The 19,012-nt window shown below is 39.2% G+C and overlaps 1 protein-coding gene across 2 annotated transcripts; it reads right to left on the reverse strand.

The window, feature by feature from the left end:
- Positions 1-863: 863 nt before the first annotated feature.
- LOC310987443 (solute carrier organic anion transporter family member 1C1-like) lies at positions 864-17,427 on the reverse strand. 2 transcript variants are annotated; one of them, XM_083973710.1, is made up of 15 exons: positions 17,305-17,427; positions 14,383-14,553; positions 9,501-9,642; positions 8,695-8,827; positions 7,955-8,076; positions 7,639-7,785; positions 6,758-6,856; positions 5,043-5,291; positions 4,359-4,523; positions 3,547-3,742; positions 3,185-3,350; positions 2,829-3,013; positions 2,470-2,534; positions 1,582-1,699; positions 864-1,190 (listed from the first exon to the last, which is right to left on the reverse strand). In XM_083973710.1, the coding sequence occupies exons 2-15, from the start codon at positions 14,476-14,478 to the stop codon at positions 968-970; spliced, it is 2,106 nt and encodes a 701-aa protein (XP_083829836.1). In that variant the 5' UTR covers positions 14,479-14,553; positions 17,305-17,427; the 3' UTR covers positions 864-967. The 2 variants fall into 2 exon arrangements, with proteins under 2 accessions (XP_083829836.1, XP_083829835.1); XM_083973709.1 differs by lacking the exons at positions 14,383-14,553; positions 17,305-17,427 and having other exon boundaries at positions 7,955-8,099; positions 9,501-9,602.
- Between the last annotated feature and the right edge of the window lie 1,585 nt (positions 17,428-19,012).

Raw genomic sequence — 19,012 nt, forward strand, 5'->3', positions numbered from 1 at the left:
TAACTGCACAGCTGAAGATAAGTGGGAACAGGTGTGCAGCTGTGTGGGGAAGTCACATGACCTCTGTCCAGGGACCCCTGGTGGCAGATGGAAGAATGGCAGGAGACAGGGGGGAGGGTGGCCAAAATGAATAGCAGGAGTCATGACAGGTAAAATAGATGTGGTGGGGTTTGTCAAACAAAACTGCAAAACTCTTCTCTCGAACTCAACTGGAAGTCTACTTCGACAGTAGTACTGGAGCCACTGACCGTATTACACAGTCGTTGCCAGTGGACTGAGGTTTGCCGTGGACCTTTCCATGATTGATGATTGGGAGCATCTCCAAGGCTTCACACTGAGAGAAGTTTGACTGTTAAAACCACAAAGTGATGAAATAGTGATCCTTCTGCAGGAGCGATTTCTGTTACAGCTAGGTAAAGTGATAGTTTCCCCTCTCTACGCCAACAAAATAATCTTCCAGTGGGCAGCTGTTCCTTTGTTGCCTCTAGCTTTGATCTGTGTGTTGACCTCATTTGTTTGCAAGCTGAAATATGTACTCCTGCCTCGTGCAGCTATATTCAGCAAGTGTGCCACAGAAACAGTCTACACACCTGTTTAATGTGTGTTTCTTCTTGGAGATAAAAAAAATAAACTGAAGCCATGAAAACAAGACTAAGATGATGCCACTGCGGTGGGAGATAGATGTGATTTTTAACAAGTTTAATCATAAAAACCAAGACCAACATAGAAAATACAGGACAATAACTTTTTTTTTTCTACGAAAGCCTTCAATTCATGAAAAATACAAACACATACATTTATACATTCCTGAAATAGACTGTTTCGTTTATAAAATGACTCTTTTGTCAGGGATTGTATGTCTGCATAAAACCTGTACAAATATATACTCTGTGTGCTATGAAAAGTGTGTCCACAGTGTATGTTCCTCTATACATCTGAGTCAGAAGAGAAGAGATTGTGCTGAGGCTCATAAGCCAGTTTCTCTGTCGGGACTGCAGTCCAAGGCCAGTATGAACTGCTCACAGTGTATGGAGTTGTTCTCCTCTTTCTTTAGTGACTCAAGCTCCGCACTCCCATTCAGAGCGTTTTTCTCCTCCCGCTTAATATGTCGTTTCAGTAGAGCAAAACCCAAAATACAAAAGAAGAAGGAGACTGTCCTCAAGCCGAGCGTCAGGCCCAGGTACATTATTCTGCAAAACAGTAGTGCAGTTTGGGAAAAATAAGGGAATTGTTTTTTAAGGTTACAGTCAAGCTACAATTCATTAAAAACAATTTGTTAAAAGTTTTTGGGCCCTAAATAAAAAATACTACCAACACTGTATCAATGTATCAGTATTAATGTTCTCATGAGTGTAAGGGTTTCCTTTACCATGGCTTTCCTTCTAGTAAACTTATGTACACTACTTTCTATATATTTGTAGTGCACATGATAAGAATTTGAGGATAACAAAGTTGTTTCTCCATTTTCCACTCATTGAGTAATATTGTTATTGGTATTACTGTCTCACAGTGATGTTTTTATTCAGCAGACTTGAGTTGAACAGACATCCTGGTGGATTCTGTATACAAAGTCATAGTCACCTGTAAGCTGAGGTGTTGTATATTCTGCATGCTCCTTTTCCTCCGCACATTTTGTATCCCCACTTGAGGCAGGTTGTGTCGATTATGGCTCCAAAGTATATAGGGGCAGGTATCCCAGCTGTTGGACAATTAAAATAACTTCTTACTTCAAATAAACCACAAATACAGAGCTATATACTATTCATTAATATTTGGTGATGAGCTTCATGTAATGATTTGTTTCTATAATAACTACAGAAGTTTTACAACACCTCCATTTCTGCAGATGTTTGATTGCAAAGTTTATTTCATAAAAGTGTTAAACATGTGGTTTGATTTTCTTTCACCTCGTCTCCAGTTCATCCCAAACCAGCTCCAATAGGATTTATAGAGACAGTGATGCTCCTCCATTATGTGAAGTAACTGTCTGGTTCTTTTCTTGTAATGATTTGGGTCATTATCTTGCTCTCTGTGAACCTCTGACTATCGAGTTTGTATTCCTTTGTTTTTCACCTTTTTTGCACTATTCTGATAACAATGTACAGCCAACTCCCTTAATTAGCCTCCAGTGTTGTGCCCAATATTGCATCAGAGGGTGTAGAAACACAGTTCGTTCCTTCATCCAGACAGAGGGTTTGTTAGTTATCAAAAAGTTATCAAAATTGTTTGTATTACCTTTAAGAGTCTGTGTTCTATGACCTTTACGTTTAAGTTTTTCAATTTTTGTTAACCTTCACCACCTTGTGGTGGTTTACTTTACCGTTACTTTACCCAACTAGTTTGCAATATAAACAAGATACATTGAGATGCTCTAAACCCTTTGTCTTTCTCACTGCTGTAAGTGATTTCTTTGTGTCTGCAATTCATGCTGGGGGCAGTTATGTGCAAAATACCAAAGATAATTCTCACCGAGAGTGCGAGTAGCCAGCGTGTGGATTCCAAGTGCGAGGGATTTCAGCTCAGGCTTAATGCACCTATAGAAACAAGAATGAGGTGTTATAGAAGACTCATCTTTTATTATCTGTTTTACTGAAAGACATGACTGGGCATTGTACTAATACCAAATCAGGTACAGAAGAAGACATTCTTTAATGAAAGCTTCTGAATTCAAACAGCTTTACACTGAATCATAGAGGAGTGGTCATTTTTTCTGATAAAGGCAGGAAGTAAAACCTGTCCAAGAATGACATGGTGATGCACTGGTGAAAAAAAAAAAGGCCACATGTGAATATGGTCTAATGATTCCAACAAGGGGAGTGTTGACAGACCTGACAAGCAGCACAAAGCCAGGTGTTCCCCCGAGAGATATTATGAATGAGCTGAGGACAGACAGAGCCAGGAAGTATGGAAAGATTTTGTCACAGCTGTCCCTGTGTGGACACTGGCCTAGAGTAGCTGTCAGGTTGCCTGGTTGGGTATCAGCCAGCACCACACACCTGCAATTTTCAAAAACCTAACGGAGAAGAAATGAGAACGTTGGTGATAAATGAGAAAAACTTCTGCTTTAAATACTATTTGGGCATGATCATATTGCATAGCGGTTCAACCTACATGTTTATGTTTCTTATCCAGCAGTTGTATTAAGAAATATTATAAATGAGGGAGACATTGGTGTGTGTCTGACCGTGTTCCTGCCGGAGCCAGAGGAAGAGGTGCATCCAGCCAAGCATGGGGACACGTAGGTGATCCCATTCTCTCCACACACCGGATCCCACTCTCTTCCAGAGCACAAGCAACCAGAGTTACAGTCGGAGAAGAGAGATCGCTCCTGATTGGATAAGCCTTCCACTCTGCATGTGACAACATAGAAAATGCATATATTATTGACTAGCTAATGAAAAATAGATCAAATAAGAAAAAACACGGCCATTACTGTGCATGCAACAAGAACACATAAAGGTAACAGACAACAAAAGGAACCCTAGGAAGTGAGTTCGCTATAACAATGACTGACAATTGTAGAATTGACATAAAGACATCATATACCCGGTATATGAAACAGTGATGCCTGCCACTCTGGAGTTCTCACAGCCCATGGCTAAGAAAAAGAGCGACAGGAAGTAGCCCAGCAGGGAGGTCCCAAAAGCAAATTTTGCTGCTCCAATGAGGCCCAGCTTGTACTTCTTCATGACAACCCCACCTGAGAACATCCCAAAGGCCACAGCTGGGATGTTGATCATGCCTAGCAAGAACACAGTGTAATCTTAAATGAATGGGGGAACAGGAACCAGCGCGCACAGGTAACATCAGGCACCATTAACACTCCCCAAAAAGGATCAAAGTCAGAACTCTCATTCATATCAAAGTAGTTTAATTTATATTTCATGTAAAGTGAACCGAAGTCATGTCGCAAAAGATTAAAATTACTTTTGATGCTTCAGAGGATATGGAATGCATTTCCCATCATCCAACACACCATGCACTCATTCACACACATAGATGTAAGAGCTGTTATTACACCGTCTTCACTTTCATCATGCCAAACATAAAACTGGTTTCACTAATCTGTCTCCTGTTTAAATAAATGTCTCAATGTCATTTCAGAATGCCCAACAATTGCAGTAAACCTGGTTGTCATCTTGAAGCTGCAGCGCTTACTTAAGAGGGATGTGGGAGTTGGATCATAAAAAATTCATCAAAAGCTGCCTCATGAAACAGTCATGATGACCGTCCAGCTCACATCACTTTGCAGCACTAAATACTTTTCTTTCAGCAAAGAAACACAGGTTTTGAACAAGCTTACAACTGACAACATTAAAGAAGGCAAACATTATGAATTATCAAAAAAGTCTGCTTACCCATGAGAAAATTGGCTTTTGATGCTGACTGGCCATAGTGTTGCTCAATGTATTTGGGTTTGTAGGTGACCATCCCAATGAGGGAGTTGAACTGAATGATGGTCACGCATAAGTACACAATGTACACAGGATTTCCCAGGAGGCTCTTCAATGTAGGCATGAATTCTGTATGAACAAGGGACAACAAAGGTTCATGCAGTTCATAATTGCCATCTGAACACTTGTGTTCATACTGTAATTTATAAAATTACACAACTATATTTATAATCAAGTATGTGATGTTAGGAGCTAGACCCACAAACAGGTCCATGTCAGATCCTACAAACAGTATTATGGCACTTCCTCCACACAAAGTGTTCTCAGATTCAAAGGTAATTGGCTTTATGCACAGCTCCACTACTTCCTGATCTTAAGCCAGCTCCTTTATTTCCTTTCTTACATTATTGGACAAACGGATTAATCCAGGTGTGTCTGACCTCACAACAATGGTCAGGCACAGCCGGATCAATCAGTTGGTCCAATAATGTAAGACAGGAAATAAAGGCGCTGGTTTATTTCAGGAAGTAGTGGAGCTGTGCTTAAAGCCCATTGTGAGCACCTTTGCTTTTTTTTAATAAAAGTCAAATGATGTGACAATAATACAGATTACGATGTCAGCATTGAAAGTATTAATGTTGTTCATACCCTTGGCCATCTGATGTAAATTTGCTGGCTCCTCAGGTCTGAACTTGTGCTCCATGTTTGGGGAATCTTTGATAAACCTGGTTTGCTCTGGAGTGCAGCTAGTGTCGTGTTTATCAACAGGCAATGGCAGTGATTTGGGCAGGAACCAGAAAGGGACAGCCGACATAAGCGTGATGACACCAGCAACGAGGTAGCCCAGCCACCATGCCCCCACCCAGCGGGCATCACCAGGGTTAATGGTAAGAGTTTCTGCAAAGAAATCAAACATTTTCTTTTCAGTTATATTTATCTGTAAGGCAAACAAAAGCAAGTAGCACCGCTGTTACATCTAAAATCTAATTTACACTCACCAGTCACTTTATCATGTACAGTACACCTGTTAAACTGCTCATTAGCACAAATATCTAATATACCCGCAACCCATCACATGGCAGCAACTCAGTGCATTTATCCCTGTAGTACATGGTCAACACAACCTGCTATAGTTCAACCTGAGCATCAGAATAGGTAAGAAATGTGGTTTGGACCAGAAGTGGCATGGTTATTGGAAAAACACACGTATTTAACCTTGAAGCACATGGGTTACAGCAGCGGCAGACCACGCTGGGTGCTACTCCTGCCAAAAAAGGGGAAGCAGGAAACTGAGGCTACAAGTTGCACATGCTCACCAAAATTGGACAAAAGAAGGTAGGTAAAACATTTCCTGGTCAGATGGTAGGCTCAGAAAAAACAACATGAAAACATGGATCCATTCAACCCTGTATCTACAGCTTAGGCTGGTGGTGGTGGTGAAGGAGTCCAACCTGGTACCAGTCAGGTGTACCTAATGAAGTAGCTGGTGAATGTACATACAGAATTACTTTCTAAGGCTGACTTTACACTACAGGCCTTGATGCCCAATTCCAGTTTGTTGCCTATATCACTACTACGTGAGCGACGGAGGATGGACAGTGGCATAACGTCACTGTCACTGTACATCTCACAACAGCTGTCCGCTCCACGCAGGCACTTCACTAACTTTATTTTGTAAGGACAGACTAGATGCTTATTGAAAACAGTGACGTGTTGGATATAAACTCTGAGCACCAGACAGACTCATTATTATAGTATATATAATTATTATGGAATTAACGTGACAATCGCCAATCTTTGAAAAAGTTCACAATCTTATTTCCTATTCAGCGGGTTGTGCACGCAAGCAAAGCAGGTGTAAATGCAGATATCAGATGCGGGTCACTTCTGATAGAATGTGTAAATAGACAGTCAAAAAAATTGGATATAGGCAACAAATCGGAATTGGGCATCCAAGCCTGTAGTGTAAAGACAGCCTAAGTGCTTTACATACATCTCATGCTTAGGGCTGTGGTTAATGTTCAAAGGCAACGTTTTATTACATGAAGAGATGCCTCCTTACTTGTGTTGTTCAACACAACTGGTTTACAGAAGCTTCAGATTGTTTGCTTTCCAGTCATATTAAACTGTGTCACCGGATTTACACTGTCCTGATTCAGTGCTTCTTGGCAGGTGTGTTGTGTCTTGTGCATCCTCAACACTGCCTTGTACAAGAACCATTTTCCAAATCCACCGCTCCACAGCGGAGTGTTGGTGCATTTTGTTATTGTGAGCAGGTGATAATCCTACAATAATACCCACACCATGCTCACTGGAGCTTTTCTATCATGGTTTATCAATGACAGTTGCCTGAGCTTATTTACCCATGTCCACATAGCCGATGTCAACGTAGATTTTGGCACAAAGCGACCCTAGCAGGTATCCGAAGACAGGACCTATGATTGATATGGTCTGAACACAACCTGTAATACACAACAAAGAAAGGCACATTTAGCCACAATCCACTCTTAGTAATAGCTAATGATTTTGTGCACTATTCAGTTTATTTTCCAAGATTTTTTTGGTACTATAACACATCACACAAGTCAATTCATTACAAATGTATTCTTTGAGCAAAAGCATTAGTGCACTGAACATGGAAACATGTAGGAGGCAAGATTTACTTAGTCACAATGAACCCTTAGTTCATCATATGTGCTGCCAGTACATGCTGTAGTCAGACACTGTGACTCTGTCTTTCACTATCAGGACAGCCACCAATTTACTATTGTACTTCGTATATATTTTTTGTTTTTTTGTTTGTGTGTGTGTGTGTGTCAAGGGCAAGTACAAATTCTACATTTTGAATGTATTGTTGGTGGTATGATAATAAAACTGAATGGAAATGACTGTTACTCTGCTTGAGGGGTCAAAATTAAGCATCAGGATATCATTTATTGTGTCCAACAAAATTAACATGTGAATGTAACATTGGTAAATTATCACACTATAATTAATCATCAGCATTGCACCTATGATGTATAATAAATGTATGCTAGTCCTGACAGACATTCACTTAGCAATAAATTGGTAATGAGATTAAGTAAATAAGACAAAACAAATTATTTGCTGGTTACCAGAAGCATTTTCATTCTGATATAAGACTATAGTAAAAATCTACTTATGAAATGAATTGCTTTGAAAATGAACTGACATTAATCCATACAGTTCAAATCTAAGATAAACAGTGGATGAGGTACATTACCAATATAGAGGGCAGCATTCTCAGATTGTGCATAGTCATCAAGGTAGGAGATACCCAATGGCTGCACTGGAGTCTCTCCAATCCCACGCAGGACATTTCCCAGAAACACATAGATCCACATTGTAACACTGGACTCTCGCTCACAGCCTATATTTCAAAATGAAATTGGAGAATTTTTATGATAGAAATAATAATAATTAGAAGTCTTAGAAACTGACACAACTCCCTCTGAGTTGTTGCAGACACTTCATGATTAATCCAGACATTATATTCCTGACTAGTTATTGGACAGTTAGTGTTCTTCTGCATGTCTTACCTCTAGAGGGGAGTATGGAAGGTCTGTCACCTGCCCTGAAGGACTCAGGTGAGCTTGCTGGACATGGAGAGAGGTTATTTGTTGAATTCACTGAAGATCTAACTGATGTTTCAATCTTATAGCTGCGTACAAAATACCAATGTGACTGTTAAACAAGGGAAGGGAGAAAGCATCAGGTATCGTTAGATACTCACAATGTGAAGCATAAAAATACATCAATCAGAGATTACATTTTTAAATTCCAAGAAGTCACAACATTGTATTCACAGTGCTTGAAGCCTTAAAGGTAGGGTTGGAGATCCTATTATGGAGCTTTTTTTTTTTTTTTACAAAATTATTTGAAATCCTCTTCACACTCCAATTGCAACCAATTAATTAAATGCTTTTTCACAAAAAAGAAAACTGTCAGTCACCTGTGGGACAGACAACCCTGTAAAAACACCATCCAATCATCGTGAATGCAATGTTCAAGTCAATTGGATCGTGATGTGTCAATCAAGCTGCCGTCTCTCTCCCTCCCTGCCTTCTCTGTGCGTACCGCACTGTACAAGCGTTGCGTGTTCCTGAGCTCTGGAGGCATAGCTTCAGAGAGAAGTCTGTGGAAAGGGGCTTGGACTTTTGACTTGTGTACTTTCAAAATGTGGCCTGCTAGAACCATTTTTCAGGATCTCCAACCCTACCTTTAAATGAAACAAATACAAAGATGGCATTTATGCATACAGACATGAAACTTTCCCTACCGGCCAATGATGAAATGTGGCATGGCAATCAAGAAGGTCCCAAAAGACATCAAAATACATCCAATTGCTATGATCTTGGGTCTGTGGAGTTTGGCACCAAAATAGCTCACAAAGGCAATCACCAACAAATTCCCTATTGGTTTGAAATGATCAGAAGAAAGATGAAGATGGGTCAAAGACGTCAAATATGGCACTGTGGTTTGGTAAACAGTGCAAACACACATTTGTTATCATTTCTATATCCCCTTCATCGTTGTGACACTGGTGTAATTATCTGTCTTTGAATGCAAGATCCTTATGGGTTGCTGTGTGTATTCGCTCTGTAGTCATTGTGACATTGCCAGCACTATGGAAGTGTTTATAAGTTAGTTATTTAAGTGTATATGTTAGTATCTTGCTCTTTGCATATTGTGCATTCACAAGACATATGGGGCAGATGTACCTCTGCCCAACCAGGGACCTGAATAGTCTCTGATTAAAATCAGTGAGAATAATCGTCTGTCTACACACATGCAACATTACATTTTCGTCATTCATTGATGCCTTTCTGTTGTGCAACTACACAAATCATTACAAATCTATTGAAGCCTACATACTGTGGCTTCAAAGGATTTTTTGCTCATTAAGAGTCAATTAGGTATGCGACCAGTGACTATTTAAAGCTCAAAGGGAATGCATATACACTATGGTGTCACAGGGGCCGAGGACATATTTATGGCTTTCTTGGATTAGCATTTAAATGTTCCAAAACATATGAATTGCCAGAGTAAATAGAGAGATGTGCGGACAAAAACTGAGAAACTCACCTACTTCAAAGCTCCCGTCTATGATGCCAATCAGATAACTGGAGATGTCAAATCGCCTCTCTAGTTGTGTAATTGTGCTCTTCATGTAGCTACCAGATAAAGCCTTAGCAAAGTAGGCAAAGGACAAGGCTGCGAGGAACATCTGTGAAAACAAAGAGAGAGAAAAATATATAGCAGTGTGTCAAATAATAAAGCTTTTAAGCGTTTTTCACTATTTTAATTTCCAAGGAACATATTAACCTGTTTCATTATTATTATATCTTCATTATTATCATCCTTATTATCATGTTATACTATTATTATTGATACACGAGTGCTCTGCCTGTAATGCATTTATGTGGCGTTTTGTGAACAAACTCATAGTCATAGTAGCAGTTGAAAACACTCACAGTTCAGTGAGCTAGACAGCCACGATGGAAAGGAAACACAAGAAGTCATAAAATAAGTTTCCAAAGGTTGGAAAAGCAAAGTTAATATTTATACCAAATAAAACATATTTAGCTGGGCACCAGTTAGTAGGGAATGTGTTTATGTATGACGTAAATGTGCAGTGTAGATACGTCTTTGTCAAAGAAAAGCTGGCAGTGTGCTGTTAAAGCTTGGGCCAGAGGGTGTACTGAGCTCCCTCTTTCTTTTGCTCAGCCACCTGTGGACAGTGACAGACACTAACAAAAGGAGGATTAAAGAAGCCAATCCCACCAGGATATAGACTCATCCAATGTACTGTGATCTGACAAACCAACCAACATGCAGCATAATTGGAAACAGGTGAGAGGTAACCATAATCTGCACTTTTAGGAATGAAAATAGCCCGAGCTCAGAAGACATGCACGCGCCAACAACCAGCACATGCACAGTATACATCCTCTTTTTTTAGTCAACAGAATTATTCTGTTATTTGAATGATATTTTAAATTCACATACACCTGGTTTATGATAATGACAAAGAAGATACGACTCTGCTCCGTTAAGTTGTTGAGCAAGCAACAAAACAACAAGGCCTTATAGTGAACACATTATAGTAATGGCTGCACTGACTTAGTCAGCCACTTAATCTGCTTTACAACATACAGCAACTTTCAATGGCAATTCACTGTGCCCCAGTAACAGTGAACAGCATTTCAGTTGCAGTCCAAAAGGCTGGAGAATTAGACAGCCTGAGTGATGTTGTTCGGTGAATAGTAGTAGTATAGTGAATAGTGAAAAAATACAGCAAATGTTTAAACAATACAATTATTAGGTGAGTCACTTTTCTTGGGAGATTTTTCTCAGTCAATGTGAGGGTCTAGGGGGCAGAGGATGTTGTTACAATATTGTGTAAAGCCCTTTGAGACAAACTGTTTGTAAAAATGGGCTATACAAATAAACTTGCCTCGCCTTGCGTCACCTACAATAGACAATGAACAAAAGAGGAGTAGGACCACGTCACATGTAATCATTCACTTACAATCCAGTCTTCAGATCCCCCTCTATGCAGTTTATGAGTCACGCCACCCAAAACTCATGTGAAGCTCACCAAAATTATTTTTTAAAAGTGACTTTAAAACATTGGCAATGTGTAGCCCAATTATGGTGTTTACACATCAAAACTATAATCTACTTTTTCAGTGAGGTGTCAGCTAGACATTTAGCCTGCTCTGGGAATATTTACTGTAATAAACTATGCTGTAGTAACAGTAGATAGTCTAGTGTCATGTACATAAATACTAAAAGTTGATGTTGATGATGTTTTTTTTTTCAGATTGTGTATCCAAGTGCAAGCACAGAGGAAACAGTAAACATTAGGCCTTACGGCATATCACATCTAATATCTCTACTGGTGGCTCAAAGTAACAGATAAATCACTGATCAGAGATAGGTCCTGTGCAACATCAGTAAGGAACCTGACAATCTCAACAGATCAGAACATGTTAAAAATTAAATGTCAGTGACAGCAAATATTACAGTAGTGCTACCACACACATATCAGGATAAAGCTGAGCAGAAAGTATCTGAGTGCAATGACTTTTTCTCAGTATTAATTCATATTTATTGTTTATAAAAATGGATTATGTATTGCAGGGTAACAGTATATAGATAAGCTCTCTAACGGCAAGGACAGCTTACAATGTTTGTCATGTGGTTACAGCCAAACCAGGAGAAACAATTCTAAATTGATAAGCAATTATCTTAATTTTTCCTCTCAGACTCACTCCATCTGCAGCTGTAGAGACATGAGTGGCGCTGAGTGAGAGATGAATGAAGATATAGGCCATAGTGCAGACAGACTTAACTACAAGCTTTCTCAATTATGGCAAATAAATGAAAAATCTGAGGGACCAGTGAAACTATGGCAACCACCAGGGTGGTCCAGGCTTTGCTCTAATGTCAAGTGGATGCTTAGCATTTACACCACAGAATATAACTGGTTATAATGCCTCTGCAACTGTTTTCAAATGACTGCATAACAGTTTTTCTGAATTGATAAAACACTGAATACAACTGTCTGATTTGGCCAGACAAGACAATATTTAGCAGATAGACACAAGTTACAGTTACAAGTTACTCTTGATGCATAATGGCAAACACAGGTTGTACAGCACAGGTGTCATTGCTTAGACACAACAACTCAAAACTGGTCACACTTTTTGCTAATGTAGTGACAAAACTAAAATAAACTAGGTCAGAGTGTAGAAGGTTGAGGAAATAATTAATCAATGGAAGGAAATGATGTACAGGAGGAAGTAGAGGAGGAAGAGTAAGAATAGTACTTGGTCTTGCATTTATGTTATATAATATACATACGTACATATCAATATCATCAAATTCAAACATTCTCAGCATGTAGACAGATATAGTTTTGTAAGTGCTTCAGAGAAACAGGCCTATGCTGTGGAGTGCAATTATTCACTTACATACACTGTACGTACAGTATGTAATGTGATGCTAGGTGTCCTCACACCCCTGTATGGCAGTCTTGCAATTCTACACAAGTGAATGTGCAAAATATCTGTAATGTAATGTTTTAAAATAGTACTTTGCTGATAAAACAGTACAGTAAAGTACACTGTGCCTGTCCTATTGTCTAAATCTGTGGACTACAGAGAATCTACTGATGTTCCCTCATTGCCATGTCCTACACAAGGACATGGTCTGTGACAGAAGCCCGGATTTCATCAGAAATGACCACTCTTCATCTTCATCTTCCTCCTTCTTGTCCCCCTCCTCTTCCATGCAATCTTTTACTGTGTCTCTGATTGTGTCTCTCAATTGTTTGTATGAACTTGCAGGATGCACCTGCTTGCACTCTGAAGTGGCTTATACTGGTTGTCACATCATGAGAAACAAGTGTGACCAATCTTGAGTCTACGGTATGTTGAAATCTATTTGTGTTTATCTTTTGCCACTTGTTATGAGTCACAAGTGCTTCACAGTGACAACTACGTTTTATTGCATGAGAATGTGTTTAAAGTTTTGTATAAGGAAGGACTAAGATCTGCACATGGTGTGTTTTACTAGGTGAAGATTGTTTATTGTGAAAAGTATGTTCGGTTCAGTGAATGACAACTGAGTAATTGATTCACACAACAGGAATTAATGTTTGAGCAATTCAGAAAAACTCTAAATAATTGTTTACAGTACTTATGGTGGGTCAGACAGTAACTGTCACTTGCTATTGTTTTTTTTTTTAGGAAGTATAAATAGATAAATAAAACATTTTCTCTTTTAAAAGGATAAAAAATGAGCTACATGCTGTGAACACCGTTTTCCATTTTTCTGTGTAGTGTGTAATTAATCAGCAGTGGTGTTTTTATTTGTATTGGCTTATCTAAGATCTGAAAACAGAGTTTGATTTTGAGCACAGATAAAACAGTTTTGAGGTGTGTGTTTGGTTTTGCAAGAGGAGTAAGAGTTTTTGTGTTTTCGGTTTTTAGAAAAGCAAAGTATTGGAAAAAAAGAAGTGTTTTAGCAACTGTGAAAAATGTGTCACTACTCTGACAAACTGTGTGGTACAGTATAAGAGCTATCTCACTATCAATACAGCAGCAGCTGCAGAGGTCATCATCTGTGTCTAAAATTCAACTGAAATTTTACAGATGAGTTTTTAAGCTCACAATTTTCCCTTGTTGGCAATATAATTTCACTGTGGTGTACAACTTGCCTTGAGTCCTGCTGTAATAGCAGTGCAATTATTCCAGATCTTTCATCCAGAACTAGAGCTATTTAACATATTTAAAATGTACACACAGCATACTGTATACAATAATCAAAATCTGGGCTAAACAAACATTCAGCAGCAGCAACTGCAGCTGACAAAAAACCTTTCTAGATAAATAAGTAAACCTTGTGTCAAAAGCAGCTCACACTGAGAGGTTCACAGCAGGATTACAACACAGAGGGAAAACACACATGGACAAAAAAGCAGAATGACTGGAATTCCTAATTATTGTTGCTTGAAGCTGAAGCATTTCACTAAGCAGCTTTTCAATTGATTCTTAATCCAGTAAAGTGGTACAGACCCACCCTGACCTCTTTTACTGGAGCACAACCTTTGTCTAAGGAATTCTTCACAGCAGCCTAATACCCAGTCCAAAGGGCACAGAGAGCTACTGTAATACTGTCCCCAATGGCATTTGAATCTGTATATCTGTCCTTCTCTGCCATTTCAGAAGTAGGTTTTTAAAAAAATAATTTCCAGGTTTGATATGCACAACATTTTCTGAGTAGAGACATCGTTAAGTTTTGAATAAACGGGTGCAGAAAAGCTGAACTCAAGACATAGGTACATTTCAGTTCGCTGTTGTTATAATCTCATATTCAGAATCTGTTTTACATGATTAACATGGATCATCTTAAGGTCAAAGAGCTTGGCGGGATCTAGTTTGTCCACAGAGCACAATACCTTCAGGTTGGGATGGCAGGAGTTCTTTACTGCAGAGGATATAGGGTTGTTGTCTAGAATCCAGCTGCCTGCAGGTGTGTTGTCCATTTTCTTCATGGCAGCCTCCTGCTGTGTGTTACCTGAGTTGTGGCGTCTCTGCAGGGGATTTGCTATGGCTGTCCTCCTTCACATCTGTTGGGAGGAATTAAGATTTAAAGATTTAGAGATCTGTGGTCTTCTGTTGCAAAACAAGACAACAAATCATAATATCTCCATGTTCTAGGAATATCATGTTCCTTGTACTAATTTATGATTAAACAACATAGATAGAAGGTCAAGTTTATTTTTATCTTTGTGCACCCACCACAACAGATAGGTTTAAGATATGTATAGTCTAAAAAAAAAATGAAAATACGGATATATAGCAACACAATCATCATATGTATGTTGTATCTGCATATATGCATATTAAACACACTGAGCAATGCAGTTGATTTTTAGGGGTAAAGCTGACAAACAGTTGAGTGTAGCCACTGCAGATAGCATTTTGCCCTCATGAAGTTCATAGATTTTCAGATTGTCAAACCAATGAACTAGATGTTGGAGGGAACAATTTAATCTAAAAGTTAAAGTTAGCTTTTAGCAGCTTCCCACAGCTTTCAATCTCTGGGTTAAACTTGGCTAATCACTTCCTTCACCAATCTGAACCTTTAAGTAACACTGGCTGGTGCTGATTCAAATGAACTACTGCTATACTACTTATCAACTTGTCAGTGTGTGAATATATCTGTTTAATGTTTTTGTATCTTCTATAGGCTAAGCTTTGTTTACTGTAAACATAATAATGAATCACACTGTAATAAAATCTAATTGCACATACATAGCTATATGGCAATATAGCTATGTGCAACATCCAATTTGCAGGAGCTGCTATTTTTTGGATAAGGCAAAATGTTTCACAACACTGTTGTGCATTTCAGTGCTATGAATGGCAATAAATCATATTGTCAATGTAAGGGGACTTATTTGTTTGGTACAAGACCATCCATAATCGCTTTATCACATTTCTATTTTCAAAGTGAAAATGATTAGCAAAAAGAAGTCCAACTGAAGTCACAATCTCATAATCTGGCTATATGATCACAATATGACCTTTTTTTTTGCATACCATGCAGCCCTAAGAAATTGCAGCAAAACCATAATGGCAGTAATAATAATTTGCTGAACTTTTATGTCTTAAAACACTCAGCGAGAGAACATCTCAGCTTGAAGAGGATCTTTGAAGATCAGCACAGAGGACAAAACACAGTAATCAAGTGTTCCAATGCCTGGGACAACTTGTTCTATACCACATGTACTCTCAAACCAGTATTCCTGGTTTGAGAGTACATGTGGTATAGAAGGTACGAAAAATTCAGTATCATCTATGATCATCATCAACAACCTGAAGAAGACACAATGCCTTTTATCTTCATGACAGGCCTACTGACAACAAAGGGGGGTTGCTTCATTAAGTGAAAGACAACTGGCATTTGTATTAAGTCCGTTTAGCTCAGTGTTGCAGAAGACATAGAGATAGAGAGAGCAGAGCAGTGCAAAGAGCAGAGCTGTGACACTGTTTAAGAGGCAGAGCTTATTCAGTGGCATGACAACTCCCTATGGATCCCTCCTCCTTGCACCAAACCAAAGAATGGCTTTGAACTATGCAAGAAAAAAAATGTAGCTAGAGCTGTCGACAAAAAGGCTTTCGTGCTCATGTAACATTAATAGACATTGAGTAGAACAGCAATTTGGTACTGCAAGACTGAACTATACTGATCTCTGTTTATGTATTGCATGAGCTATGCTGTTCCATGTTTACATTTCACCTAATAACTTGGCTGCACATAGAGGAGAAGTAGATGTCCACCTCTAACCATCTTTTATCAATAATAGTGACTTTATTCTTGTCAACAATATTCTTAACATATACTACCCTGTGAATTGTTTCACATTCAGCATTCAAAAATATACATATTTTCAGGATGTCTGACAGTTGCATCTGACTAACAGGGACTGTTTATGAACCGTTGTCACATTATTACTCTGCAAATTCACTATGAGATTTACACAGACCATACAGAAGGAGGAAGTGGGAAAGGGTGCATGCTTCATCAATGTACTTTTAAAAGGTACTCATCTCATACACCAATCAGCCTACATAATATCTGCCATGCAACTACAATCTTCTCTGCCATCTCTAAAACTTCCTGTCTCTTCACCACAAGACCTACTGAGCAAGCCTTCGTTTCTTTTTTGCTGACAAATTGGTGTAAGGTAGCTTCTCTACATATGTAATAAATGGCCTGTTATAATGAGTCTCTGTCCTGTCCTCTGAAAGCAGTGGGTGTCTTTCTGGTTCAGGATTCCTGACTGTGATCCACAAGTGCTTGGCTGATGTAGAGAGTGGCCTTTAAGATCAAAATTAGAGATAAAACAAAGAGTTTTCTAGGAAAACAGACACTTTGAAACCTACTGACCCAGATTCATCTCACAAATGGAAAGCATGCACCAATTAGAAATAAGAAAAAAGAAAAAAGAAAAAAAAGAAAACAGGAATGAACTTGTGCTGAGTTCAAAGGAAATTCTCTGTCTGGGATTAAACGTGATGACGATCACATGATGTCGGCTGAATTATTGGTGATGGCACACACTCCTGATACAGAGATCAATTTTCTCTGGCTTCTGCAAAAGCCCCGTCTGTTTCCGTCGACAGCTCTGCGCACTGCACCGGTTAAGTGATGCAGAGTTGATGCTTCACTGACACAGATGTTTTGTTTTTTCCTATCCCTTAAATCTGCAATATTCTGAGCTCATATAAATATAGCCTTCTAAATAACGAAAATACCTGCACGACTTTTAATGACGGTAAATCTTGACTGAAAAGAACATCATGACACTTACCCAAACTCGGTGCTTCAGAGCTTTTCCCTCAGTGTGTCTACTTATTTAAAATGGAGAGAAAACAGATGATAGAGGGAATATCCTGATGTTTCACGGAAAGGCTCCAGCCACATCAAATGACACTTGTTCTCATCAAGTCACCTTCTCATACTGAACACGCTCCTCGGCAGCGGGGAGCGGAGCCTCTTGACTGGCACCGACAGGGTGGATACAGAGCGCCGCGTACACTGTGAACCACACGTGACGCGCGAGAGCTGCGATTTGTACTGGCCACACATGGGCGTATGAATGAGTTGGGGGGGGGGGGGGGGGGGTTATCGGAAACCTGACAGCCATAAATGATTAGAACAGAAATATTTCATACATTCACTATACTGCAGTGCAATATTAAAATCATGTTTGTTATAAATAATTACAATTTTAATTCAACCTGAACTTCATCTGATCTCTAATATGAAAGCAGTGGACATGCATGAATAGTTTTATTGTCACTGTTTAAAAGAGTAACAATAGAAGAATCGGATCTGGAGCAGCATTCATTTAAAAGTTTAATCAGCACCAGTTCTTATAAATAAACGTGTGCTCCGGCCACAGACACACAGACATATAGGGCTCCGGCTCATTCCATGGGTCAGTCGGTTGTGATTTGACCTGTGGCATGTTGTGGCATCAATCTGAAAATGACTCTGTTCAAACAATACAAATGGACAAACTGTTCCCACGTTTAGCATATACAAAACGAGTCAAGTTGAGAGAAATTAGAACTGGACAAAATGCTGTGCAAAAAAACTATAATGTAAATAAAAGCAAGTGAAATAAATACAGTGCATAATCACAAGGAAAGCAGGTTATATAATCTGTAAGATACATGAATATACTAACAAACCATAACAACAAGAAGCAAATACGCAGTATGAACATTATAATGGACTAGAAGGTTAGATAGTTAAAAAGGCCAGTGTTTAAAAATGTGTCTTTAGCCTAGACCTAAAAATGAAGATGGTGGAACAAATCTGTTATCAAATGGTAAAAGTTTTCATAGTTTTGGAGGAGCACCTTTTAGTTTTAGACAGAGCTTCAAGATCTGAGAGGTTTAGGATCTCAGTGGCAGTGGATACGATCTGTAAGGTGGGGCTTGATCATTAAGAGTCTCCTGTTGTCAGCAGGGTCATGAATTGAATTCTGAAGTGATCAGGTAACCAATGGAGGATAGGAGATAGTGAAGACTGAGGAAGACCCAAGACCAGAGAACTGCAATAGTCTACTTGAGTAGTGATAAAGACCTGAATTACTTTCTCCATTATCATTAAAGGACAAAATCAATTTCAGTTTGGGGGTCTGAGGAGGTGATATATGTGTCAAGGCACAGGTGGAATCAAGGATCATATACCCCGATTTTTAACATGAGGCCTCACACTAGGGATGAGGTGGCCTAATAGCTCACTAATGAGGAGGGATCACAGGTGTCAGATGGGGAATCTCTTTATTCACAACAGCCCTACCACCAACGTAGTCAGCGATATCTTCCACACAGCTCAATTTCACTTATCTTGCACTTTGGCCATGTAAGTTGGCTACTCAGCACTATGCGTGTGTGTGTGTGTGGTGTATTTCACTATTTCCCAATATTTCCTGGCTGTTGTTGTTCTTAAATTGTTTGGCGCCAGCACAGGTCATGGTGGCCTTGGTCAAGTCTTGGTGGCCTGGC

This window comes from Trachurus trachurus, assembly GCF_905171665.1.
Source record: "Trachurus trachurus genome assembly, chromosome: 6".
Classification (NCBI taxonomy): Eukaryota; Metazoa; Chordata; class Actinopteri; order Carangiformes; family Carangidae; genus Trachurus; species Trachurus trachurus.

What these genes read in the sequence shown, in the direction of transcription:
- LOC310987443 (XM_083973710.1), bottom strand. Translation starts at nt 14,478, where the DNA reads ATGAAGAAAATGGACAACACACCTGCAGGCAGCTGGATTCTAGACAAC. An exon ending in AGACGGGAGCTTTGAAGTAG is followed by an intron (nt 8,828 to 9,500) that starts GTGAGTTTCTCA and finishes TCAAACCAATAG; the next exon opens with GGAATTTGTTGGTGATTGCC. An exon ending in CCACATTTCATCATTGGCCG is followed by an intron (nt 8,077 to 8,694) that starts GTAGGGAAAGTT and finishes TTTTGTACGCAG; the next exon opens with CTATAAGATTGAAACATCAG.